General features: G+C 46.8%; 1 protein-coding gene across 6 annotated transcripts in view; it reads right to left on the bottom strand.

Annotated features, from left to right (window-relative positions):
- Window positions 1-10,033: 10,033 nt before the first annotated feature.
- The window catches only part of Nr6a1 (nuclear receptor subfamily 6 group A member 1), a 193,429-nt gene continuing 176,784 nt past the window's right edge, over window positions 10,034-26,678 (bottom strand). For all 6 annotated transcript variants that reach the window (XM_021185940.3, XM_029474597.2, XM_085834955.1 and 3 more), the window contains 4 exons: window positions 25,757-26,011; window positions 17,743-17,864; window positions 16,183-16,335; window positions 10,034-14,629 (listed from right to left, as the gene is read on the bottom strand). In XM_021185940.3, coding sequence (XP_021041599.1) covers window positions 14,541-14,629; window positions 16,183-16,335; window positions 17,743-17,864; window positions 25,757-26,011 — 619 coding nt within the window. In that variant the 3' untranslated portion in view covers window positions 10,034-14,540. The remainder of the gene's footprint in view (window positions 14,630-16,182; window positions 16,336-17,742; window positions 17,865-25,756; window positions 26,012-26,678) is intronic.

Raw genomic sequence — 26,678 nt, 5'->3', positions numbered from 1 at the left:
GCGGACTGGAAACTGGCCCTGTCCGATCGTCCTTTCCTCCTCCCCTCGTGGGTGGGGGGGCCACCGGAGGCCCAATTGGTCTCTGCCCCCACGTGACTCTGCAGGCCTTTCTCCTCCTTTGTTGGTGTTTCTCTTCATTTGGGTCTATATCTTTTTTCACTCTTCTAAAAGAAAAAAAATATCCCTATCTTTATGGGGGCCCTGGGTGGGGGCAGAGGCCAAGGCACTGGAGAGGCCTTGGCCAGCTGGCTGTCCAGGCTGCTGAGGGAGCCTGAGGCTGGGACCCCATGTAGGCGGATAGGCAGCGGCTTGTTAGCGACTGGGTGGGAGTGGGACCTGATTTATGGCCTGCTCCCTCACCAGGCTGGGAGTTTCTCCCCTTGAATGGCTTCCTCCCTGGGTCCTTGCCTGGGCTGCGTGGTCCAGCTTGTCCCAGATCTGAGTGAGGAGTCAGAATGGCTAGTGTGGAGAAATGGCATGGTGGAACCCATCAGGTGGGGTTTGTGTGGCCTTTTTGGTGGCTTCTCTGGGAGCTGCAGATATGGTCCATTGGTAACTGGGGAAACTGAGGCTATGCCAAGTCTGCTGGACTAAGGGTGTGGCTTCAAGGACTTCAGGTAGGACTATGTGGGTACTAGGATCAGATAGGAAAGGAGGTGGGGTTTTTTGTTTGTTTGTTTGTTTTGTTTTGTTTTTTTGTCTAGATGGCCAGGCATCCCTGCTTAGCCAGTTCCGGAACTGGCCTAGCTCTATTGGATCCTGATGGCTGAGCCCTTCATGGTCCCCCATCTCACACCTCTCAAGTAACCCGTCTGTGCATTCCTTCCTTCTACATCTCCTATATAAGTGAGCTTTGTGAGCCAAGCACTGTTCTAGGCATTAGGGGACAGCGTGATGAGGACCAGGGAGCCTCTGTCACAAGAGAATTTGCAACCATTTGTTCTGAGGGGTGGTTCAGGGGCATGAGTCCACAAAGTAGGGACCCCTGCTGAGAACCCCAACTTCACTTGAAGAGACAGGCAAGTCAGGCAAAGCTTCTCATTTCTGTAGCGCTGGATGATAGGGCCTTTTCTGGATTACTGAGCCAATTAGATTTGGGTTCAGAGTGTCTTCTCCTCATGTTACCACTTAGGGTTTTTTGTTGTTCAGCTTTGAGACAGTGTCTCATTATGTAGCTTGGGCTGGTCTCTGACTTTCCAGCTACTCCCTTGTGAGGGCTGGGATTATAAGCATGCCCCATTGCAGCCTGCTTCAAGTTAAAAAAAAATACTGAGTTCCTATTAATGATACTCTGTTATGCTTGCAGACAGGAGCCTAGAGTAACTGTCCCCTAAGAGGCTCCACCCAGTATCTGGCTGAAATAGATGCAAAATAGACCTACAGCCAAACATTGGAGGGAGCCCAGGGAGTCTTGTGGGGGGGGGGGAGGGAGGATTGAGGGCTCTGAAGGGGATAGGAACTCCATAGGAAGATCAACAGAGTCGAGTAACCTGGACTCTTGGGGCTCTCAGAGACTCAGCCACCAACCAAAGAGCAAGCATTGACTGGACCTAGGCCTTCCCCACATATGTAGCAGATGTACAGCTTGGTCTTCATGAGGTCCTCCAACTGGAGTAGGTGCTGTCCCTGACTCTGCTGCTGGCCAGTGGATACTGTTCCCCTAACTTGACTGTCTTGTATGGCCTCAGTGGGAGAGGATGTACCAGGCTGGGTTGGTACAGAGGAGAGAGGTCCCCCTTCTTGGAGGAGAATGGGAGGGGGAGGGGGAGGGGAAGGAGGGGTTATGCAAGAGGCAGGGCTGGTGGGGGGCTTCAATAAAAATAAGAAAAAATAGTGAGTTCCACAGTGATTTTACTACTGTTCGACATAATATTTGAGTAAGTTAACCTTGCTTGTTTGAATTATATCTGTATCATTGCATGCAGTTTTCCTCAACACTCTGGCTTCGGTCATGCCTCTTTAACCTAGAAAGTCATAGTTTTCTTGTACAGAGCTAGCATTTAACCCCTTTGTTTTGTTTTTATTATTTCTCAGTCCCCCACTTCATTATTTTTGTTTCATTTAAACATTTTTTTTCTGATATTTAAATTTTTTTTGTTGGAGATAAGCTACCACTCTGTAGTCCAGACTAGCCTCTGATTGGTGGCAATTCTCCTGCATCAGCCTGGAGTGCTGGAATTGCAGATGTAAGCTGCCATGCCTGACTCTATTCTCTGGCTGTCATGTACAGGGTCTCACTTTGGAATCCACACTGTTCATCCTCTGAGTCTAGTAAAGAAATGGACCAGAAAACGACATTTTACCCTGTGGCACACACAGTACCACAAAACCCTAACTCTTTGCACCCCTTTTGATGGGAGACTTCATGAAGTAAGTTCTATATCTCCTGGTGTGTGTGTGTGTGTGTGTGTGTGTGTATGTGTGTGTGTTGTGTTACTGGGGTTCAAACTCAGGACTTCAGAAATGCCAAGCCTGCCTTTTTTTTTTTTTTTTTTTTAGAAAATATTTTTCTTTTTTATATATTTGGTGTTTTTGTTTGTTTGTTTGTTTGTTTTGAGTCAGGGTTTCTCTGTGTAGCCCTGACTGTCCTGGAACTCACTTTGTAGACCAGGCTGGCCTCAAACTCAGAAATCTGCCTGCCTCTGCCTCCCAAGTGCTGGGATTAAAGGCATGCGCCACCACTGCCCAGCTAGAACCTGACTTTTTAAACAGGTTAAGTGGGATCTTTCAGCACCATGGTGCTTTGGAAATAGCCAGCTAGCTTAGCTGTGATGTCCTGACAAGTCCTTGAGATTTGAGAGTTGCTGGCAGAGACTGGGTTCCATTCCAACTTGGCCCATCTCTGGCTGTGTGGCCTGTTTACATCTCATGTTCTTCCTTTATAAAAGGGGTATGAGGTGTGATGGCACACGTGACTTACCTAGTGTCCTCTTAGGATGCCATGTATGCTCAGTAAATGTCACACACACACACACACACACACACACACACACACACACACACTATCTGCTGAAAGCTTGGCTGCTCTGTCCTTAGAGGCTTTTTCCTTGTTGAGTCTGACATTGAAACATCACTGTTGACATTTCTTGCCCTTCTGTGAAAGTGTGACTCACTAGGGGAACCCTCTTTGGAAGACTTGCTCTATCTCTGGGTCCTCAGCACTGTTGAATGCATATCTGAAGGTCTAAGGCTCTGCTAATTCTTGTGTTGTCTCCTCTAGGTGTTAGCTGTCAGTAACACTTAGGCAGGGTGTTCTTTATTTCTAGCCAACCTTGGATATGATATACCCACATCTTCAGGGCTGCCTCCTATTCTGGCCTGCTGGCCTCAACTCATAGAGGTGCTCCACCACTGGACCAGACAGAGCAGGAAGGAGCTGGGGTTGTGGACATGGGAATAGCGTTATATATTCCTGTGAATCATTACATACCTAGGTTTAGTCTCAAACCCTTGCTACCATCCTGGGAATGGGGTAGAATATCTTTATTTCACCTGCTGTGAGCAATGTTCAGGGCCTAGCAGAGTCAGGAGGTATCTCTCTAACGTTACCCAAGCACGGACAGCTTAGCAGTAGGAAAGCAAAGACTACACTCCATCGCCTGTGTCCTGGGCAGCCTGCGTTCCTGTGTAAACTCAGCTCCGACGCTGGGGGTCTAGGCTAGGAGACCTATGGCAAGGAAACAGAGTCACAGCCCTGATTCAGCACTGCCCCCCAACCCCCCAAGGCAAACAAAGCATACAGGCTCACTCCTGAGGAGGGACTTTCCCAAAGTGCCAGGCTTGTTTCCTGGAGGGAGAAAAAAGGACAAAAGAAGCAGAGACCTAGACACTGAGAGGAAGGGGAGGGGGGACAGTTGTGATTGGGGGACAGTGGGGAGAAACAGCTAGAAAAAGAATCTAGGGAGAGAGAGGGAGAGGGACAGAGACCTGCTAATGGTAAGGAAGACCCCCAGACGGTGGAGGAGAAGAATGGGGGGACTTCAAGAGGAATAGAGAAAGAATTGTGCAGGAAAGGAGAGGAGGGGAGGGGAGAGAGAGAGAGAGATAGAGAGATGGAGGCAGAAAATGGACTAAAGGCCAAGGGGCCCAGGGAGCTGAAGGCAGAAGAAACTAGCTGTGGAGACCCCATTCCGGGCAGTGTAGGGGGGCGGGCCTGCTGGCAGCAGCAGAGGCTGTTTCCGCTGCACCCCTTATCAGCCTGCTGCCAGATGTTCAGATCCGATGCCAATGTCAGAGAAGTCCACAGTGCTGGGTCAAGGCCGTGGAGGAAGCCTCAGCTGCATCATGAGGAGGGTGGTGGCGGGGGGGGGGGGGGACTTCATTAGACCTGCTGGCTTTTCCTCCTCCAGTGGCTCACTAGGCTGGACCACCTGGTGAGGGGTGGGGAAGACTGAGCACATCTAGTGGCTACTTCTGAAGACTGAGAGGCAGGGACTTGTGGAGGCAATCTGTAGAGTCTGCCAACTCGTAGATGAGAATACTACTGCACCCCTACTCCAACACTGGAGGTAGTGTGTGGACACACACACACACACCACAGTGCAGAATCACATGGGGACAACTTTGGGTTCATTCAGAACTGACTGCCTCACTATCTCTCTGCATCCCAACCTCCCAGCACTCCTGTTCTGCAAGAACCCCTTAGTGTTCATCCCTTTCCCATCCTCCAAACCTGAGCCAAGACTGCAGCCAGCCCTGGAGCTGCCAGGTAAATGCCTCTTGGTGCTATTCCAACAGATGCACTTAGAAGCTGCATGACTTCCAAGGAAGGCAGGGCCCAAGGGACTCGGGACCTTCTAGAATGAAGCCCGATAGAGCCCCTGCAGGCAGAGGCAGGTGCTGGGTGTCTGGCAGGGCTGAACCTCTAGCCTTGGGCCTGGGCCTCTCTGCCACGCTCCTGGAGCGCAGCTGTGGCCCCTTCCTGGGGCAGTTTATCTCAAAGCGCACACGCTTGGCCCTCAAGAGGTGACCCAGCCTTGCTCCCCACATTCCTCTCCAGTTCTGCAGCCGGGTGGGCCCCCCACAGCTCTGAGTCCAGGCCTGAGCTTGGGAGGTAGTCAGAGCTGCCACTGGGCCCAAGCCCATTGCACTCTGGGCTTTCTCTGCTTCTTTGCCTCGATGAATCTGTTTATTCCCATATCTTTGTCTCAGATTACCCCAACTTGTTTCTCTTTGCTACTTTCAATGTTCTAATATATTTTTTCTTTGCTTTTTCTCCAGGGTCTCTGAATTAGACCAAATCTCGGGGACATCTCTGCTCTTATGACTAATGACCAACATCAATGGGAAGAGTCAGACTGTGGCGAGAGGACCAAAGGGCCAGGGAAAGGGGAGTCTGTCCTGGGAACAATGGGGTGACTGGAACATTTAGGCCCCCTTCCACCCACCTAGGAAGCCATCCCTAGTAGATACATGAAGCAGGATCTGGTGGGCTCTTCCACATAGTGGAGGAGGCAGGGGCGTGAGGTGGGTGGGGGTTGGGGGGAGGGGAGGAAACTGGGACTGGAGGTCTTAGCCTAAGGACCTCCTTCCTGTTTGTAGGGAAGCAACTGCCTCAGAAAACTGCTGGGGGAGAGGAGGGAGGCCATGGTGACTTCCAGGAAGAAGGCCAAACCTCCCTGTGCCACATGGGATTCTCCAGTCCTGGCTTAAAATAGTGCAACTCTGCCATTGATGCTGGACCCAGCCTGAACCTCGAAGGGTTGCAACCATGGTTTGTGCTGCCAGTAGGAGCGGTGTTTATGTGTGAGGGTCTACCCAGCTATCTAGTTCAAATCAGACTGTGCCCCATGGCCACAGGGACTAAAAAAAACCAAAAACCAAAAAACAAACACAGATCCCAGACCTGAAGCTTTGGATGCAAGTTTCAGCTCTTGCACTGATCAGCTTTGAGACTTTGGTCTGGTGCCTGCCTGGCTTTCAACCAAAATGAAGACAGTAGCATGGCACGGTCTGGTGCCTTTCAACCAAATGATGACAGAGCCTTGCCAGACATAAAGTGGGTGCACAGAACTGGACTCCTGTTGTTTTCATACTGCACTCTGCTGTACCTGCATGCTCTAAGGACTGGGTGTAGAGCAGGGAAGGCTTGTGGAGAGGGAGCTTGCAAGGAGGGCAAGGATGGGGCTGTGGTCTCCATGGTGAGACTTGTTGCCAAGGGAACAAAGTCTCCAGGAGCCCTGGGTCTGGCAGTTGGGCACTTTTGCCATAGGAGCTGGCAGGCTAATTGTCATTGCACCCAAACTCCTGATGGGCCATCAGGCCAAGGCCGGGCCGAACAGAGAGGAGGCTCCTGGCTTTGTTTGGCCTCTGCTGCTGGAGTGGAGGGGCTGCAGCTTCAGCACACAGCCTCCATGTATGTCTGGACTTCAGTGAAGCCTGTTAGAGCTAGCCATTGTCATTCCTAAACTCCTCAGCTACAGGTACCATCCTCGGCTGATGCCAGTGGGGACCAGGGAGGCATCTATCCCCTTGTTGATGTTCCTGTTGCTCACAAGCTGCCTGAGGAAAGTGGACCCTGGAAAGGACTCTCTGCAGCCAGATCATCCAATCCCAGCAGCCTCCCCTGTCACCACTTCTGGATGTTTCTGGCTTCACCGTTGGAACCTGGAGCGCTAGATTTTACTGCTGGTTACACAGAGATATCCTTGCTCATCTCCAGCCTGGAGAGGAGCTCAGAGAACATAGATACTTCCAAATAGTCACCCAACATTTATTCCTATGAATTCCTGAGTGCTCCCTAGTTAGGTCTCCTTACGCAAACTATTTATTGTTTGGGGCTTCAGTTTACTCATCTGTAAAATGGGATCATTCCAGCACACACTTCACTGAGCTGCTCTGGAATGTGACCTCAGTCACCCACTCTACATCTGTATCACTTAGGACTTTAGTGCTGGAACAGAACACTAAGCTATCACCCTCCATTCGTTCTTCCTAGACTGTCACAGCACAACCATTCAAAGTTCAAAGCTCACCATTACTTAAGAAGCAACTTAGATATTTGGGAGAGCACTACCCCTAATTTTACCCCATGGAATGCTGACTCAACAGAACTTTTACAGATGACAAAAGTAAACCCAACAAACAGGTAGTTTTGGTGCATCCTGGCTGGGCTAAGTGGGGTGTTCCTTCATGTAGGGCTTTCCAGAGCCTTGGCTATAGACAAAGGAGGGCTGGGAGTCTGGGATTAATAGTGTGGCATTTCCTCAGTTTCTGGCACACACTTCACTTCCAGAACTGTTTCTCTTTTGACAAAACCTTCATGAGTGACTATGTTCAGAGAAATCATAGGCTGGGGTCTTGGGACACCATTGCTTTTCAGCCTGATTAGGTTGAGCCTGTATGCAGTTTATAGGGTTAATCTTTCTTGGGTTGGCTTGTTTTTGAATAGTGAAAGGTTCAACCAAAGGCTGTTTGTTCCTAAGCTTTGTTACAAACTCCATTTGTGCTCAAAACTGCTGAAAGAACAGGGAGGAAGCTGTTGTAACTTTGGTATCAGATAGACCTGAATTCAAAAGTTAATTCTCCAGCTTGCTCATGTGTCATCTTAGCCACGTGGTTAAACTTCCCTGGGCCTGTGTGCTTCTGAGCAAAAGGGATGGCGGGGCATGGTGCAGGTGGCTATAGGGTGTGACTGTCGCTAGGCAGCCAGTATACTCCCTTCTCCTGAGTCTGTTTCTATCTGCTCCCTCTTGTGAGGCTGTGAAGACAGCCTATTACCTCCTGCTGCTGTGGGCCCTTTGTTTCAGATCACCTCTTTCAAGCCTCAAGAGCTCTTTGGTACCTTGTGCTGGGTATGGAGCACAGAAGGCAGCTGGGTGTTTCTGTTTCATGCAGGACAATGTAATAGACTGATGAGGCTCTCCTGGCCTTTATCTTGCCATGGAGGACCCTCCCCCTGTCCTCACAGCCATCACCCTGCCAGAGTGTGTCCTGGCCTTTATCTTGCCATGGAGAACATCCCCCTCCCCCCCCGTCCTCACAGCCATCACCCTGCCAGAGTGTGTCCTGGCCTTTATCTTGCCATGGAGAACAACCCCCCCCCCCCCAACCTGTCCTCACAGCCATCACCCTGCCAGAGTGTGTCCTGGCCTTTATCTTGCCATGGAGAACCACCCCCCCCCCAACCTGTCCTCACAGCCATCACCCTGCCAGAGTGTGTGAGCAGGACAAGATGGCTGGGTTTTGTAGCTGGGTGGACCTGGGTTCAAGATGCTTCCTGTGTTGCCTCTGCCCTGTCCCTTGACTTTTCAGTCACTATTTGCTCACATCCTACAGAAGTTATAAAGAACCTTAAGAGTTGTTTGGAGGGTCAGGTATTAACTTGCTGGACCACTCATTGAGCAGGACAGGCAAGCTACCACTGCCCAGCATACTGTTGTCACAGACACAGCTGAGACTCAGCATGTGGCCTTCTCTCAAACTTCAAACTCCTTCCAGCAGTGCTCCAGGCCCCCTGGTGTCCCCAAACTCAGTCCCTTCCTCGTGTTCAAAGTGCAGTGGTGACTCTACCCTCGTGGATAGTTCTCAGCTTGGAGACTTTCTCATCTGGGAAGCCCTCCTCACTACCTGTACTCATCCCAAGACCCAGTACTCTCCTCACAGCACTTCTGAGGTCTGTGCATCTCCCATCTAGTTCCCCCTCTCCTCACAGCACTTCTGAGGTCTGTGCATCTCCCATCTAGTTCCCCCTCTCCTCACAGCACTTCTGAGGTCTGTGCATCTCCCATCTAGTTCCCCCTCTCCTCACAGCACTTCTGAGGTCTGTGCATCTCCCATCTAGTACCCCCTCTCCTCACAGCACTTCTGAGGTCTGTGCATCTCCCATCATCTAGTTCCCCTCTCCTCACAGCACTTCTGAGGTCTGTGCATCTCCCATCTAGTACCCCCTCTCCTCACAGCACTTCTGAGGTCTGTGCATCTCCCATCTAGTTCCCCCTCTCCTCACAGCACTTCTGAGGTCTGTGCATCTCCCATCTAGTTCCCCCTCTCCTCACAGCACTTCTGAGGTCTGTGCATCTCCCATCTAGTACCCCCTCTCCTCACAGCACTTCTGAGGTCTGTGCATCTCCCATCTAGTTCCCCCTCTCCTCACAGCACTTCTGAGGTCTGTGCATCTCCCATCTAGTACCCCCTCTCCTCACAGCACTTCTGAGGTCTGTGCATCTCCCATCTAGTTCCCCCTCTCCTCACAGCACTTCTGAGGTCTGTGCATCTCCCATCTAGTACCCCCTCTCCTCACAGCACTTCTGAGGTCTGTGCATCTCCCATCATCTAGTTCCCCTCTCCTCACAGCACTTCTGAGGTCTGTGCATCTCCCATCTAGTACCCCCTCTCCTCACAGCACTTCTGAGGTCTGTGCATCTCCCATCTAGTACCCCCTCTCCTCACAGCACTTCTGAGGTCTGTGCATCTCCCATCTAGTTCCCCCTCTCCTCACAGCACTTCTGAGGTCTGTGCATCTCCCATCTAGTACCCCCTCTCCTCACAGCACTTCTGAGGTCTGTGCATCTCCCATCTAGTTCCCCCTCTCCTCACAGCACTTCTGAGGTCTGTGCATCTCCCATCTAGTTCCCCCTCTCCTCACAGCACTTCTGAGGTCTGTGCATCTCCCATCTAGTTCCCCCTCTCCTCACAGCACTTCTGAGGTCTGTGCATCTCCCATCTAGTTCCCCCTCTCCTCACAGCACTTCTGAGGTCTGTGCATCTCCCATCTAGTACCCCCTGGTTGTGCCTTTTTCTGGCTGAGAAACTTGTGCAAGCCTTTTCATCATTCTCAACCTTGGTTTCTTTGTTTACAAAAAGAGTCAATAGTCCTCAAAACTCATGGTGGTCTGGGTTTATGAAAAATTAGCACAGTGCCCAGCAGGCCACAGGCATGCACTGGCTCCTGAGGTTCAGGAGCAGACCATTTCCTACAAGCCCTCAGTAACAGAGATGAGAGTGGTGTTGACTATGAGCAGGAGTCCATGCCTCAGGACACCAAGCCATCCCTCCCCCAAGCCCAAGATAAGCTTCACAGACAGATGGCATGTGCAGAGGATTCACATTTATTGGTTCAAATACAGTACCTAATACTTGCTAAACATGCATTTCATACTAATTGGTCACATTTCCACAGGTAGTCAATTCACAGAACAGGGCCCACCCCTTGCCAGCAGGCAAGTGTGGGAGGTAGCAGAGGGCCTGAGTAGCCTGCAGAGCCCGCCAACTATCATTTGGTCATGCAGGGTTGGTGGAGCCAGGCTGGCAGGCAGCCCTTGGCCGGCCCTTTGGGAACAAGGGCTCAGAGACATCCATTCATTCGATTCCTACATAGGACTGTGGGAGGACTGGGAGGTAGCCTGAGGTAGGTTCATGATGCACTTGCCATCAGAGTCCCTGAAATCCAAGCTATGGAGCATAGGAGGGGGGTGGAGGCCTCTTCAAGCGATGGCTTGTCCCTAGTTGGGCAGGTGAAAAGGACTCCCCAGACACTGCCCAGACATTACAATACAGCCACTAGCTCCTATCACAGGCCTGGGATGGCAACACAGACAAAAACACAACAGTCCAGGGTTTCGTTCCCGACAGAAACATGTAAACAGCACGGGAGCTACAGTATTCTTTTCCCACAGGACTCCTCAGAGAGGAATCGACCAGGATGTCACTCAAGAGGTAGTCTTTTTTCCCCCATGGAAATCTGAGTAAAAAACATTATCACCTATTATATTTCGGCTAAGAAAAAGGTCAGCAAAGAGCAAGAGAACCCTTTGGCTGGCTTCCAGGTTAGAAGACTAGCTTTCACCAGTAGCACATTTTTTCTTGGGTTTGGAGCAGGCCTTAGCCTTTCCCACAGCTTCCATTTGAGCCTACAGCTGATACCCAAGCGAGCTGGGTGTACTTAGGACTGCCAGATAAGACCCTGGGCAGAGGGTCTAGGCTTCTCATGAGCACTAGAGAAGCTCACGTGTAAGACAGTCAAAAGTCTTGAGGAAGCCCAGACCCATAGGCAAGCTTGCTTTCAGTTCAGTGGCCTGGGGCTGCTCACTCTGAGGAAGTTGTCAGGGTCTGACTCTCAAGTCCAGGAAAGATGCTACTTGTGGCAGCCAAGAGAGGGCTTTCTGGGGACCCTGTAATTAAATACACATCCCTGAGCTGTGGTCCCAGAAGTGCCTGCTTCAAGGCTGACCAGTTTCCAGCACCTGGTGGGATGATTGCCGTTTTTCATCCTAAGAAACAGATAAAACTCTACTTCACAGACGCTGCATGAGGAGAAGGGAGGAGGACGGACGGCAGAGTGTGCGGGCATTCCCACAGACCAAGGTGGGGGAGTCACTGAGTGGGCTTTCTTTCTTTCCTTTTCTTTTTTTTTTTTTTTTTAGGTTTAAAAAAGCAGTAAAGAAAAAGAATCAAAGTTTAGTGGAAGGGCTGGTCTGAAAGATTGAATTTCTTAAAACAACTGCAATTAAAAAACCAAAACCAAAACCCCAGTATTCTAAAGCCAGAGAGTGTGGGGTGTTCTTCACTTCCACTGTTCTAAGATCAGGACAGGGAGGTTCCTGCCTGCTTCCCTCTACCCTAGAGGCCTGCCTCCTTCACTTGTAGGCTGGCCCTGGGGACTGGGTGTCCGGACCCAGGTAGAGTGCTTTGAGATGAGTTGTAGGGAATTTCATCAAACTAAGGGTGAGACTACCAAACCTTGAAAAGGACAAAAACGGCCTTTAAAGGGAGCCAGAGAACAGGAATTACAAAGCTCTAAGACTCCATACTTCTGCCTTGGGTCAAGAAAGCATACATAAGAAAAGGCAGGGGGAAACCTCTATGTTTCGGCACAGTGCAAGGAGGTGGGCTCTCCTTCTCCACATGGCTTTGGGGGCTATATGTTTTTATGGTTGAAAAATTCTCACTCAAAGTGAGTATTTTCAGTGGTCTGGATCAGAGAGGACAGGAGAGTGAGAGAGAGGAATGAGATATAGCATGCACAAGTTTTTCCTTCTTCCACTAGCTAAAAGGCTGCCTGTTAACCAAACATTATAGGAAAAAAGGCAAAAAACAAGCATACCAAACCTCCTCCTCCAACCTTTCTCTGTGTCCTTCAAACCAAAATCACAAATACATCTAGTGGCTGACCTAATGTCTCCACGCTGCTAGCTACACTCCTACCTTCTCCTCATAATACCTGAGTTTGCAAAGCAGCCCATTTACTTTACCCTGTTTAAAAGAAGCCCATGTCATAAAAGGACTGGGTGCAGAAGACATTAAAGGCGGTCCACAGGTCAGGCTCCAGCTCGGAACACACAGCCACTTGGCTCAGAGATTCTGCAGGGCTCTTGGCAATGAATGGGCTCTTTGTTCTGTGGAATCTGCTGCAAACATTTGTAAAAATGGATTTGTACAATGGCAACTTGCAGAACCTTTCCCCCACTCTACAAATTAACAACTTGCTCTGTTTAATACTACATTATTGGAAAGATATGTTCTTGTCTCATCAGAGCTTTGACATTCAACATAACAGGTAAAATGCTAATTTGAAAAGCAATTTAAAAAACTACCAATTTGATAAATGGAAGTCTAAGCAAAGAAGGCTGCTGTGTGCACAGAGGTGCTGTCTCTGATCTGTGTCTCTGATTTCTAGCTTGAGGAAAGCAGCTGAGAATCTGACCCAGAGCCAAATAACGTGATCTGGTTGGTTAAATATAAAAATTCAGGCAAACAAGAAAATATTGTGAGCTCAGAAACAGACACATCGATACATATATCTTCCCACAAACGTGAAAAACATTCTATTTGGAACTTTCTCGAACTTTTCTCTTCTCTCTCTCTCTCTCTCTCTCTCTCTCTCTCTCTCTCTCTCTCTCTCTCGGCTGGGGAATAAGAATGAGAAGAAATAATGTTCTGAACTTTGGACATCAAAGGACATATTGTCACTTTGCTGGTACCTGTAACATTTCACTAAAGAGAAAAGCTGACAAATGGAGGCACTACCTAGGAGGCACAGGATGCTGTGGTCTCCAGGGTAAGTTAATAGGCTTCACTGGGAGAATGTAAACAGTTCCTGACAAAACAGGCTAAAAAAGATACTGTGGGTGAGGCAGACCCAGCACGAGAGACAAGCCGCTTAGTGGAGCATGTATCTGGGGTACTAGTGGTAGGAGAGCCTGGTACAAACAAAGGGAAAAGCAGCTGAAACAGCTCTAAGACAAACCTAGTTGGTCTGGCCAAAGTCTGGAGGGTAAAAACTCTTCCTAGAACTAGATGGGGTAGGCAGTAAAGCACAGGGGTCCAGGCTGCAGCTGCAGAGCAGCAGCCTGGCCCTTAGAAACATGAGGTAGTTTAATGCCCCTTTCCTTTCTAGGTCTTTCTGGCTCCATCCCTCCAAACCCTGGTAGGTCAGACCCCTGATAATACTTGAAGGAAGAGCTGGTCTTCTCTGGGTCTTGACTTTCTGTTCTAGACCCTGGCAAACGAATCTCATTTTGGAACTAATGGGAGAACTTACAACAAAATTTTGCTGCAAAGTTTCTGGTCCTTTCTACTGTTTAAAAGTGGCAGTTTTGGATTTTGGATTTGGTTCAGGGGATAAGGTGGGGTGAGAACAGGGACTTCCAAAGGAGTCTTTATTCTTTCAGCAGCCTGGTCTTTGCCCCTCTACCTTTTGAGGGAAACAATGTAAAAAACAAATCAGAAATGGCATCAGAATTCAGAACATGGCATTTTCCTGTCCCTTTCTAAAGGACTGACAGGAAGTCAAATTCATAAGAGGGAGGGATGGGGTCTGAAGAAGGTAGGCCTTGGTAGATCTGGAACAGCAAACTAGGCAGCTATGAGCCACAAGGGTGCTGGGAGGCAAGTCCTATATACTGACTTATTGTCAGGACTCTACCTGGATGAAAACTTGACAGCAGCATCAACAGACAACAGCGTATGGGGGAGGGGTGCAGCAGAAGGTAAGGCAGAGTTTCTGCCCTTCAGGCTTGCGGGACGAGATGACCAAAAATCAAATTGCCTCTCAGATGTCCCACTGGCCATTAGTAAATCTCCCTATACCACTTCGCTCCTTTGTTTGCTTCTTTTACTTAGAAGTCTGTGGCTATAAAAAAGGCAGTTTGCTCTCTAACAGACAAGTGTGTATCTGTTGAGAAAATGTGGAAAAGGTAGGGATGGTCATACACCTGTTTCCATTGAGGTAGTTGTCTTTGTCAACATTATGGAAATACTCATCTAGTCCATCCTACCCTCTCCCTCAAAATACAAAAAACCTATCTCTAAACAATGACAACACGGTAACATTAAACATCTTCACATTCTGTAAACTGCAAGGAAATGCATCTGCTGCATTCACACAAAAGCATGTGCATCATGTTGAAGGCCATACATTCAACTCTGTCGTGAAATAAATATATAGAAAAATGAGGTTAAAAACAGACAAACAAACAAATTCTTCTTGTGATGGAGGTAGCTGCTCCACAGTCTCCATCTTGGTCTCTGGCTCTTTCCTCTGGAGCCTGTGCTGCCTACCCAAGGCACTGTGGGTGGCCCAAGGAGGTGCAGGGCACAGGTCACTCCTTCACGGTACTTGTCTTGCAGGAGTGCAGCACCACCTTAAAGAGGAGGGGCAGCTGCTCCAGGGGCACATTCACCATCTTGCCTAGGTAAAGGGAAGAGACAGTTAGCAGCGGCCAGGAGGGAAGGAAAGCCTGCCTTGTCTCCACTCAGGCTGCTGATCACCTTGGTCCAGGATGAGGGCAAGAGTACCAGAAGTACTGAGACGGCCACAAGGGTTTGATAATATCAGGGTGTCTTCGCTCACTCTCCCATCTGCTACACTTGCTCTGTGCCAGCCAGTTTAATGCATTGTCTCATTAGACTCCATATTTCTGTCTGTGATAGCCTCTTATCCCTGTTTTAGAGCTGAAATGGAGAAGGAGTCTCACTAAGCTTTTCACAGCTGAAAGACTATAGGAAACTTGCTTCCCACCAACTCTCTAGCATTCTATAAAAAATTACTCTTCAAAAGAAAGTAATGATTAATAAAAGTTCTAGGAAAAGTAAGGAGAAGAATTACAGGGAAAAATAAATTTGAAATGTATGGAGATAAAGTTTGACAGTTTTTTTCACTGATAAACTTCTCAGAGCTTTAAGTACACAAATTCTGCAAGCAAAATACCCAAGGCTGTAGTTCTCCCTGACAGTACCTTAGAATCACCTTGAGGGCATTAAAAAATACTGATGCCCGGCCTTCACCCCATACCAGTTGTCAGAATGTCTGGAGATGCAACCTACTAAGCACTGCTGTTTTTCAAAAGCTTTCTGGGTGATTGAAAATACTGCCAGGTCTAGTCTACATCTGTAGACTCAAGAAATAGAGAAAAAAAATTCTGTCAGACTGACATGTTTTCCTTGAAAAGTTGTGCTGCTAAATTTTACAGAAAAACAAAACAAAACAACCCAATCTAAACATCATCCCAGTGAGTGCTGGACAACAAAAGCAAGAATCCTCGTTAAATGTCATAAAGCAACAACAAAGAGCCAAGGTTATACACTGAAACAGGCCTACTGATTTTTAGGAACTTAGCAGAAGGTGCAAGACCATGAACACAACACACTGCAACACACAAAATCTCTTTGTAGACACATAAGCTTAAAGGTGCCACTTTATATGGCCCTGGAAAGAGTTTGCACAATCCTATGAAATAAAGTCTTTGAAAATTGGCATATAATTCACATATAAAATTCATTATCTAAAAGTTGAAAGTGTACAGTTGAGGGTCAGAGAGATGACTCAGTGGTTAAGAGCACTGACTGCTCTTCTAGAAGTCCTGAGTTCAATTTCTAGAAACCACACGGTAATGGATCCAATGCCCTCTTCTGGTGTGTCTGAAGATAGTGACAGTGTACTCACATACCTAAAATAAATAAATAAATCTTTAAAAATTTTTTTGAATAAAATTACTTCTGAGCAATATATATAGTTCAGGACATAGACACAGGCTGCTCTCCTCCTCCACACTATCTGCATACCACAGGAGCCTGGGAGACGCCAGTTTCTCTTCCTATTATAATAGGACTTATCTGAGGACAAAGGTACTGTCTGCAGTTGGTGATAGCTTAGAGTGAATACCCTATGAACACTGCTCATCTCAATCCCTTCACAGGCTTGGAGAAGCTAGGAAGGTTGGAAGCCTGGACCCAGAATATTACCTGCGATGTATCGAATCTCTGGCAAGCACATCATCAGATCAGGAAAGCGGTTTGGCTGATGTGTGTATTTATATTCAGTGAAATCCTGACAAATGTACCAATACCGCTTGTTCAGTTGTTCCAGCTGTGAGGCACTGGTCAGACCCCTGATATCTGAAAACAAAAACAAAAATCACCCAGGGAATGGGGGGCGGGGCGGCGGCGGCATCAGATTTATAAAAAATGAGACATTGTTAAATATAGTCATAACAAAGATTTTTTCTTTTTCTAATGTGGAGAAACTAAGATCTGGATAAGGGAAAGTAAGATAGAAAAGGGAAAATATGCAAAGGTTAGCCCTTTGCCTGCACCTTAAGAGTGCTAAGCTCTTAATAAAGGGTATGGTGGCACAAAACAGGCACCAACGAGTGTGGTGGCTAACAGCTTATTCAATAACCCTTCAGAGCATCTTTGAAGCAGAGGTTGTCAGGAGCCTGACATCTATCATCTCCATTGTCCCTGTGTTCTTACTATTCTGTCTTGCTGTACACACATATGCATGCATGGACATACATATGTATATCTATCCTTATGTACAATGGATAGGAGATGAATAAAGCATTCAGCATGGAAAGTATACCAAGCGCTTGAGGTCCAGTACACATTTTTCCTCCTCTAAGAAGTTGCTACCGTCATCCCCCGTATACAGTACAATTACTGTGTAGAGTGTTACTGGAATGTAAATTCTCCAGGGACTTGGGGGCTGGCCTGTTTTTTTTCTACTTTCCCCAAACCCTGCCAATATCCTTAATACATAGTATAGGGCTTGACTAGAGAAGGCATGTAGGTCACCTGATAAATGCATGATGGTATACAGACTGGAGTAGTATGCTTATACTGCACTGGAAAGTTGAGTGGGGAACAGTGGTAGAAAGGAAGGGCTGATCAAGTCTTCGGATTAGAAAACTGAGCACTTTTGAGGCTACGGTAACAGAATCACTCAGGTCCACTCTGAGATTGGGGCATTCGTATGCTACTTTTTCTTTCACAGGCCAGTTTCCAGCAAGTACCACATGCTACTTGCTGGCACTATGCCTATAAATCAACTGGATTCCTCTGATGAAGAGTGGGCTTCATGTGCACATGGAGGGTTGCGTACCACCACTCTTCCCTGACATCAGAGCCATGGTCAGCCTGTCAACTAGCCTTATCTCCAACAGTTTCATCAGTCACCCTCTCTTCAGTTGCTGGTAAACTTGTACATATTTTAAATGACGCACGTTCTGTCCTTGATGTCTGTGTTTAAATGCATTAAAACTGACTAAACAAAGTGAATCCTCTTCCTTCCTCTGTGAGTTATAGAGATTGTGGCATTTAGACTTCAAGAAAAAAAAAATCTAAGCATTCCTTGCACTGTAGAGTACCAGGGTGATGACTAGGGGAGTGCAGGCCTTCCAAGACTTATGGTCACATGGTGTGACAGATTCTGTGACAGTCCTGGGGACGGGAGGTAGGGGTGGGGGATGGGGAGTTGTGTTTGTGATACAGAAGGGCAGGGGCTCTTGCCTACCACCTACTCACCTTGATTCAGGAAGTTAATTGCTTTCATGCATGCGTACTCCTCATTGCTGACCTTTAGCTGATGAAACTTGTGATATAGGTAGATGAGTCGTTCAATCACCTCCATCCCTTCATCACTAAATCTGGAGAACAGATACAGGTTTTTACCTTGGATAGAAGCAGAGGCCTGGAAGGGCACACAGACGTTATCTATGATAGGAAAGAAGCTCCACTTGTGGGAGAGGGAGCCCACAGGGAACTCTGCTTTGTATGGCAGTCAGTATAGGTTATGTAAGCTGCTGTTTCCAAGGTCAGACAGTCAAGTAAAACCAGGTTCGGATCCAACCATACCACAAACAGCTGTGAGATTCTGGGAAAGTCATTTGACCCTGTAAGCTTTTAGGCCTCCCGGTGCAAAATAATGTTTGTTTGCTTATGCTAACAAGAGCTGAAGGAGATCTGGGGTAAAAATGAAGAGGAATGTGACAATATTAAGATACAGCTTTTGTGGAGATGCAGTCTCCAGTATCAATGACAGCTGCCATGGTGACTCTATGAGAGCCTCAGCCACAATGTGGAAAATGCTTCCAATTATGTTTGTTTAGGTTCACTGTTTCTAGCAAGGCTGAGATTATATACAATTAAAAAATCTTACTGGCATTCCTGACTTCAACCCAAGGTAGAAGGAAACACTTGCTGAGTCTTTATACTACAAGAGGCTTTGTGCTGGGCACCTTCTGTGCATTCTCAACCCTAAGAGCTGGGTAAAACAATCACTACCAACATACAGCTAGGAAACTCAAGTTCAACATGGAAAGGGGACTGGCCTGCCTAAACACAGCCAGCTGGTGGTGGGATGAGAACCTGAAACCTGGACTAGCTTCCCAAGGCTCTTCTAGTATCCAGGGTAGTTGGCTCATGCACAGCTGATAGGCTTCTTGAACTATTTACACATAACTTCTTTTCACCTGATGAATTCTTTTTTTTTTTTTTTTTTTTTTTGGTTTTTTGAGACAGGGTTTCTCTGTACAGGCCTGGCTGTCCTGTAACTCACTTTGTAGACCAGGCTGGCCTCGAACTCAGAAATCTGCCTGCCTCTGCCTCCCGAGTGCTGGGATTAAAGGCGTGCGCCACCACGCCTGGCTGATGAATTCTTACATAGGTAATAAAAAACAGGTATACAAATCTAACCTAACACTAATAATAAACCATAGTGGAATTCATCTTTACTCTTTTTTATATGGTGTATGTGGTGTGTGTGTGTGTGTGTGTGTGTGTGTGTGTGTGTGTGTGATACATAAGGAGCCAGAAGTTGACACTGTGCCTTTACTATTGTTCTCCACCTTATTTTTAGGGATACCAGTCTCTAATTCAATTCCGAATCTCACTAATTTGGCTAGACTGGCTGCCCAGCAAGCTGTGGGGACCTGCCTGTTTCTGCTCCCATTCAGGGCTGTGGTTATACACATCTCTAGGTTTTTACACGACTACAGGTACCTGAACTAAGTAGGTATAAGTACTTTACCTATTAAGCACTTTTTTCCAGTCCCAATAGACTTAAGGCAATTCTTTGGCATGTAATTCTACCATTAAAGATAAAATCAATTTTGAATACAAATGAGATAGACATGCTGCTTTTTTTTTTTTTAAAACGAAGAATTAAATTGCTTCTGTGTGACACTTCTGGTTGACACTGCAGGACACACACCAAAGTTTTTAGAGTTAATTTTTTTTGTTGTTGTTTTTGTTGTTTTGAGACCAAGTTTCTAGACCCTGGCTGGGCTAAAACTCACTATATAAAACAGGATGGCCTCAAATTCAAAGATCTGCTCATCTCTGCCTCCTGAGTTTGTGGATTAAATGAATGTTCTACCACATCTGGCTTAATTGATATTTTGATCTTATAACCATCAATGGTGTAGGTATGAAGTAGCAGAAGTATATTTAGGGTTATTTCAGAAATTGTTAAAAACCGCACCCTAATCCCAAGTCAAATTCATTTAACACTTTTTCAAAATTAATTTCAAGTCATAAACTCAGACAGGAAACTTTTTTTTTTTGAAATAGGGTAGCCCAAGCTGGCTTTGATCTCGGCATGCAGTAGAGATGGCCTTCAAATGCTAAGGTTTCAAGACTACATGTACCACCACACCTGGCTAAAATAAAACTTGACATAATCTAAAAACATCTAATTTGATACTTAAAATAATGAGGAATGGATGAGAGGATGATCCTCAAAGTCTTTGTTTTCCGTAATTACACCATCTTGTTTCTAGAAGAGCAAAAACGACAATAAGCTGGGATCTAAGCTAAGGTATCTGCGGCAATATTTATGTATGAGGGCATGTGTGATCAAATGAGTGCTGAGAACCAAGGTGGCAGGGAAGCTCTGGTCAACACGTTTGATTGCTGCCAGAGACACAGTGTTCACAGGGAGACACTGAGGATACATAGTGAGTTTGATTTTGAATTAATGTCTACTTGTATAGAAGGTTTAGACATCTTTTAGTAATGCCTTTACATTCAGTTACACAGCCTCATGCAGGGTTGTGACACACAGTTTAGGAAGCTGGGCTCTAGCAGCCAGGACCAAGTTTGGCTGCACTGTCTACTTTGGGCTAGGAAATGGGCACCCTGGGGATAGAGTATGTTTAGGTGGAGAGGCCCCAGACATGCCACCAAAGCAAGAAACCTCTCATTTCCTATGTGAGCTGCTGTAAGCTGTGAAGGCTAGTTCAAGTTCCTCACTGTTCTAGCCCAATGGCCTTTAGGACTCTATTACTACTGTCCCAGACTGATTAATGGACAAATTCATATTGAGTACCCACTCTAAAACCCTTACCAACCATTCTATTGCATGTTGAATGCTTGGTACTTTCAGCATTATATATATATAGCCTTATCCTCTCAATTAAAAATAAAGAAGTGGGCCAGGCGTGGTGGTGCACACCTTTAATCCCAGCACTCGGGAGGCAGAGGCAGGCGGATTTCTGAGTTCAAGGCCAGTCTGGTCTACAAAGTGAGTTCCAGGACAGCCAGGCCTATACAGAGAAACCCTGTCTCAAAAAACCAAAAAAAAAAAAAAAAAAAAAAACAACCCCCCCCCCCAAAAAAAGTGTATTAATCAAAATCTCCTTTGTTCCTGTGTGGGAATGATGGCTTAGAGCAGCCACTGACTGTGCTCCTGACATAAAGACCTTTTCATAGGCATTCTTATTTTCCTGATAACTTGTGAGATGAACCATATACCTCTGTATTAGGGTAAAGAAGAGGTGACTCTCCCAAAGTAACTAATAAGAAAGAGTCAGGACTTTTGAATTCCAAGCACAGGGGCTTTCCTAGTGCTGTACTACCTACCCCAACCCTGTCAAGTTCTTATGTGCTACCTGGGAAAGGCTGCCACATGCTATCTCATCAGAAAACATAATAACATCTCATCTTGGTGCCTGGCCCTAGGAGGTGCCAGGTACTTCTGTTCTACTTGCTTGATGATGAATCTTGTAGGAAGTAGTATGCCTGGGGGTGAAGACCACTCCTTATAATAGTACTTGCTGGCTACTTAAGCTGTTGAGAGAAAAAAGGGTTTACAGATGATTCCCTATACTGTCTGCATGGAGCAGTAGGGTGGAATAAGTAAGGTGGAGCATGACAAACAAGATGGGGAGGATGCTGTTGACATCTGTCTGGTAGTCGAGCAATGCAGCCAGCACAAATAATGCTCTGTCCCTTAATCAGCAAGCTCTCGCTCCAAGTGCTCACCATTGCATGGTAGGATCTGCAGGTGTGTGGCTATCATCCAGACCCTGAGCTGGCAGTGCCAAACCTGTTCCTGGCTATCTTGATTTGGGGGACACAAAGAAGTTCTCAAGTGTTTGGACCTGTATATATATGCCCAGGATCTGTCCTTTCTCTTGGGAATAGTACACCCCTCTTTTCCAAATATCTTACAAGAAGCCATCATAGTCCCTTGGCAGTGACTAGGGTTGGCAGCCAGCCCAGCAGTCCCCACAGCTTGGCTGTAAAGCTTTCCTCCACACCCGCATCCCACCCTTTGATAAACAAAGTTGTTCTCTGTTCCACGGGCCTGCTTTCTCTTCCAGCCGTTCCTCCTCCACATCTGCCCACTCTGCTGTTCTGATGCCCCTGTATTCCCTGTCTACAAATTATCAGCATTCAAAGCCATAAAGCCAGACAAACACACCCATTCTTCTCCCAGGTTCCTATCACACAAGCATTCTAGGACAAGGAAAACATTCCTGCCAGGATCCCCCAAACCACTGGACCATTCAGTCAGCAATTGAAGCTGACACTATGTAAGTTATATCCTCTTCAGGGGCAGAGAGGACCAGCTCTGTTTTTCCATTCATCTAAATGTAGCCTCCCCAGCAGCAGTCTTCAGCTATAATCTTTAAGGAACGGTCATCTTCATACCACATATAAATCAGATTACAGCTCCATGACACATTCTAGAAAATCATTCCTCCTAAGAACATGGTATAGTATAATGGTGGAGAGCTCTGGCTTTGGAGTAAACAGACCTGTATAGTAATCTTAGAGTCATCTTTTTCTACCTTTGTAGCCTTACATTTTATTTTCTCTGAAACTCAAGGTCTATATATTTACAGGGGCTAATAGTACTAGTCTCATAGTATGGCAGCAAGGACTCAACAATAATGTAGGTAAAACAATAATACAGTTGGTGCAACAAGCCCTGTTGATTGTTATACACTTAAAGTGTCTCTATTGTTGTCATTCTTCTGTTAAAAAGGAGCAAAAGGACTGTGTTTGCCCAGCTGGAGAACTAGTACCCATTAAAGTCTCTCTAACTCAAAGCATCTTCTCCAGGGAGTGAAAGGGTGTTGATTAGGGCTAGGAGCAGTCACTGGCTGGTGCTACAATCTGCTTTAAATCACATTTGTCCACCTCTCTGTCTGATAACAGTCTGATGAGGAATAGGCACCATAAACTTGATTCAGTATTGGGAAGAGAAACGGAGCTGGCCATGCATCATCTGGGAAGCCTTTTCCTGACAGCAGGCACTCACACTCAGGAACTGTGACGAAGCAAAGGCTGCCTGGGGGAGTGGGAGTAGGACAGCAAAGTAGGAAAGAGCTATGGCCAATTAGACTCCTCACCCTGGGATTCTAGCAGAAAGGGGATGCTTGGCAGTGATTAACCTAACCCCAGAGGCTCAACTTCCAGATCTGATGACCTCCTGGTCCTTCTTGTATGCAACTCAGACTTCAAGATACCCAAGCCAACACAGAATGGGTTATTTCCCACCGTTCTTCCCAGGGCTTGGTCCTAGCTAAGACAACTTGGGCCCACAACCATCCTTTCTCACAGAGTCCTGCTGAAGCCACATCCCTGACAGCCCTAGCTTGGTGCTGCCCTCTCTTCCCAGGTCACTGCTGTGTCATCCTGCCTTGTTTTCCTCTCCAATGGATACAGAGTAGCCTCACCCTGTGCTCAGCTGTGCTCTAGTCTTGCCCACACCAAACACTTCCTCAAATGCAACCTGTCCAACACACCAAATCCAAAGTCTTCTTTTCTTATTAAAAAACAAAAACAAAAACAAAAAACCAAACAAGGTGGTAGTATACATCTTTAATTGCAACACTCAGGAGGCAGAGGCAGGGAGGAGGATTTCTGTCTCCATTCACTTCTCTTCCCTCAGTTTTCTGTTCCCTAATACCCAGGACTGACTTTGGAGCCTTACACATACAGTCACCTAAGATTATTCCCTCCCTCCCTCCCTCCCTCCCTCCCTCCCTCCCTCCCTCCCTCCCTCCCTCCCTCCCTCCCTGTCTCTTTCTAGGCAAGGTCTTACTGTGTGTGTCCTCGGCTGTCCTGGAACTCACTCTGTAGAGCAGGCTAATGAACTCAGAGATTTTCCTGCCTCTGCCCAGTTCTGGGACTAAAGACACGAGTCACCATGCCCAGTTCTTATAGGAGTTCTTTTAGTCTCCTGCCTTCACATTACCATCTATACTGTACTTAGAAAATTCTCACTTCAAAATGCAGCTCAAATGTCTGTCCTTGGGGTAAGTCAAGTACGAAAGTACAGCCATCTTTCCCTTAGTCAGTGTTTGAATAGTTCTTACACCCTCTGAAATCTATTCAATGACCTTGCACTATAGATTGTATCTGCTACTATAAAATAAGAATTGGGACTCAAAACCATGTCTAAGTTAGGTGTGGTACTCGGGAGACTGAGGAAAGACAATTCTAAGTTTGAATCCTGCCTGGAAAATTTAGTGAGATCTTATCTCAAAGTAACTGAGAAGGAGTTGGGGATGTCATCTCAATGGCAGAGCACTTATATAGCATATGTCAAGAGGCTAGGGATATATCATCTCAATGATTGAGCACTTACATAGCACTTGTAAGATCCTGGGCTTAAATCTACGGAACTAGACATTAAGGAAGGGAAAGGAGGAGAGAAAAAGGAACAAAAGACACTTTATCTACATGGTCTCTGTTCTTAGATGCCTTGTTCCCAACATCTCCCAATACATGTAATACCTTCAGAGTATCTACCTGGAAAACTGTTCATGCTTGGGAACAGAACTTAGAGATTGATCATTTGTTATCATCTTCTACCACCACCAACACCACCACCATGACTACCACCACCACCACAGGCAGTCAGTCCCAGGAAGAGCTAGTAGATCCCAGGCAAACAGGGAAGCTGGGCTCCCTGAGGCCAAGGCTACAAACCAACAACAATACAGCAAGCTTACTGCTATCCAAACAGCCCTTCAATCCAAAGCTATGAGCTAAAGCCAGAAATCTGATAGAAACAATGAATTAGAGGCTATAGACAAGGGATTGAGTCATCTGTCAATAGGACAAAATGTCAGGTAGGTGCACCCTGAAGACACTGAGCAAGGCAATGACTGCCTGAAGAGCAATGGAGAGAGCAGGTTCCCAGGTTCCCACTTAGCTGTGCACAGCTCCTAAAGGCCTGAAGCTTTGCTCTCTCCTTAAGTGTTGGCCTTGTTCATATGTAATATATAGGATGGTGGGAACCGATATACCCCAACCTGTGAAGAGAATTATAGAAGCTGGTACCCTATCTTCTCCATATCTCATTTATCCTTGTTTTGGGTACCTTTAAATCATATAACTTCTATTATTTAAACTGTCCAAAAGTGGTTTATTTAATAAAAAGGTGGTGGTATTTAAATGTGAATTAAACTATGTAAAGCATTTCATATGAATAAATTAATAAACCAGAGGAATTATTGAAAAAAGTACTTGTCTTAATTTGGGGATCAGAAATCAAGGGTCTCATCTGCCCTAGATCTTCAAAGAAAGTGTGTAAGGTTATGGAAATAGCACGGAGGAAAAGAGCTGTTCTAGAGAAAACGTTAAATGATGTTGGTCAGCTAGAAGAGAACGTTACAACAGCCAGTTTGCTTGGCTCAGTCCTCTGTTTTCAATATCTCACAGCGCCTCAGGGACCACAACAGAGCCTAAGCAGCCAGGCAGGCTGTAGCGGGTGGGGATGCAAGGATGTGGGACAAGTTCAAGGGCCGCTGTAGACTGAAATCTAAAAGCCTTAATGGCTGGATTCTATGAACTTCAGCTTCCTCATCCTAAACAAGTGCAAAGGCACCTGTGCTACCACAAGCTGTGAGAGGGAGTCAGTAATATAAAGCTGCCTACAACTGATACCAAGATAACGCCCAAGTCCCCTAAGGTTAGAAGCTAGATTTTTATTTTTCCCAGATATACCATCCTACCAATCTAGATAAACATTTAAAGCAACAGCTTAGCACTCTGCCTGTCTGACTGCGTGGCGCTTACTCGCCATCCTCGCTTTGTGGGAGAGGGATTTACTGTTCCACCTACTCTATCCATTTAGAGCCTGAGATGGGCTGACCACACAAAGCTAGTATGTGCCAGGGTAAGGGTTACAGTTTAGGCCTGTGGGACTCAATGCTCCTCCTCGGAGGCTAGGCAGTCTTGCCTCACAGGGAGGATGGGGGCTTGCTTAGTCCAGATCGCCTCCCCAGTTCAGCGCTCTCACCTGTGGAGTTCTTCATCAGAGGGTGAGTACTTGGCTGTAACATCAGCCAGCTCCCCAAAGATCTGCTTGCTGTACACTGTGAGGGAGGAGAGCAGGATTAACTCCTGCCACGTAGAGCTCAAGAGGCACGTGTAATCCTTGATTGAGAGCTCGCAGAAGAAAGGCAGCTTCTTGATCCAGGCAATCTGCCTAAAGAGCAACTCATCGGCCAGACGGCAAAGCAGAGCAAACAGTTCTGCCTGTGTCACAGCATACCTGGGAGCAGGGACAGGACAGAATCATTTCCATCAGCCAGAGAGTGAGACTAGGAGCACAAGAGAGGGATTCCTTGGTAGTAGGCCTCTTGCTCTTGACCACAGATTTCCATTTTCACTCAACTTCTTATAAAGGGGTAGGGTTGAGGCCAGCAAAAAGCCGAGGTGGGGGAGGGGAGAGGGCACAATGAGAGGATCTGGTGAGAAGAAGCTGCTGAGGGGGAAGGGGGCTTAGAAACTTCTGGAACTATGAGGGAATATCACTCGTAATGGTGGTGTTCTCTGATGTTTCAAGCCTTAGAAGAAATTCTTACTCATTCCTATTCTAATTTTGGCAAAGTAAACTTCAATGGGGTGGGCCTGGGGCATACCCCCTATAAGGAACAACACCTACACATGCAGGAAAAATGAAACAAAACCCCCAAAACACGCCCTAGGGCCAGAGGCAGAGGAGATGCTGAGAACAGAGGCATTCAGAAGCCTTTCCTGTTCTCACTGTGCCCCCTAGTGGTGATAGTCCAGGAACCAGAGTTGCTCAGCCTTTCTAGCTATTTCTCTAGCCCAAGGCGGGTCTCTGAGTCTCATTTTCATTCTTCTCAAGGTCCATGTCCCCTCATCATCCTCTTCCTTATACACTACGTAAAAGCTTTGTGAGACCCTTTCTGTAG

Source organism: Mus caroli, unplaced genomic scaffold (assembly GCF_978045245.1).
Source record: "Mus caroli unplaced genomic scaffold, Mus_caroli_1 scaffold_2, whole genome shotgun sequence".
NCBI lineage: Eukaryota > Metazoa > Chordata > Mammalia > Rodentia > Muridae > Mus > Mus caroli.
This window is presented reverse-complemented; position numbering and strand designations above follow the sequence as displayed.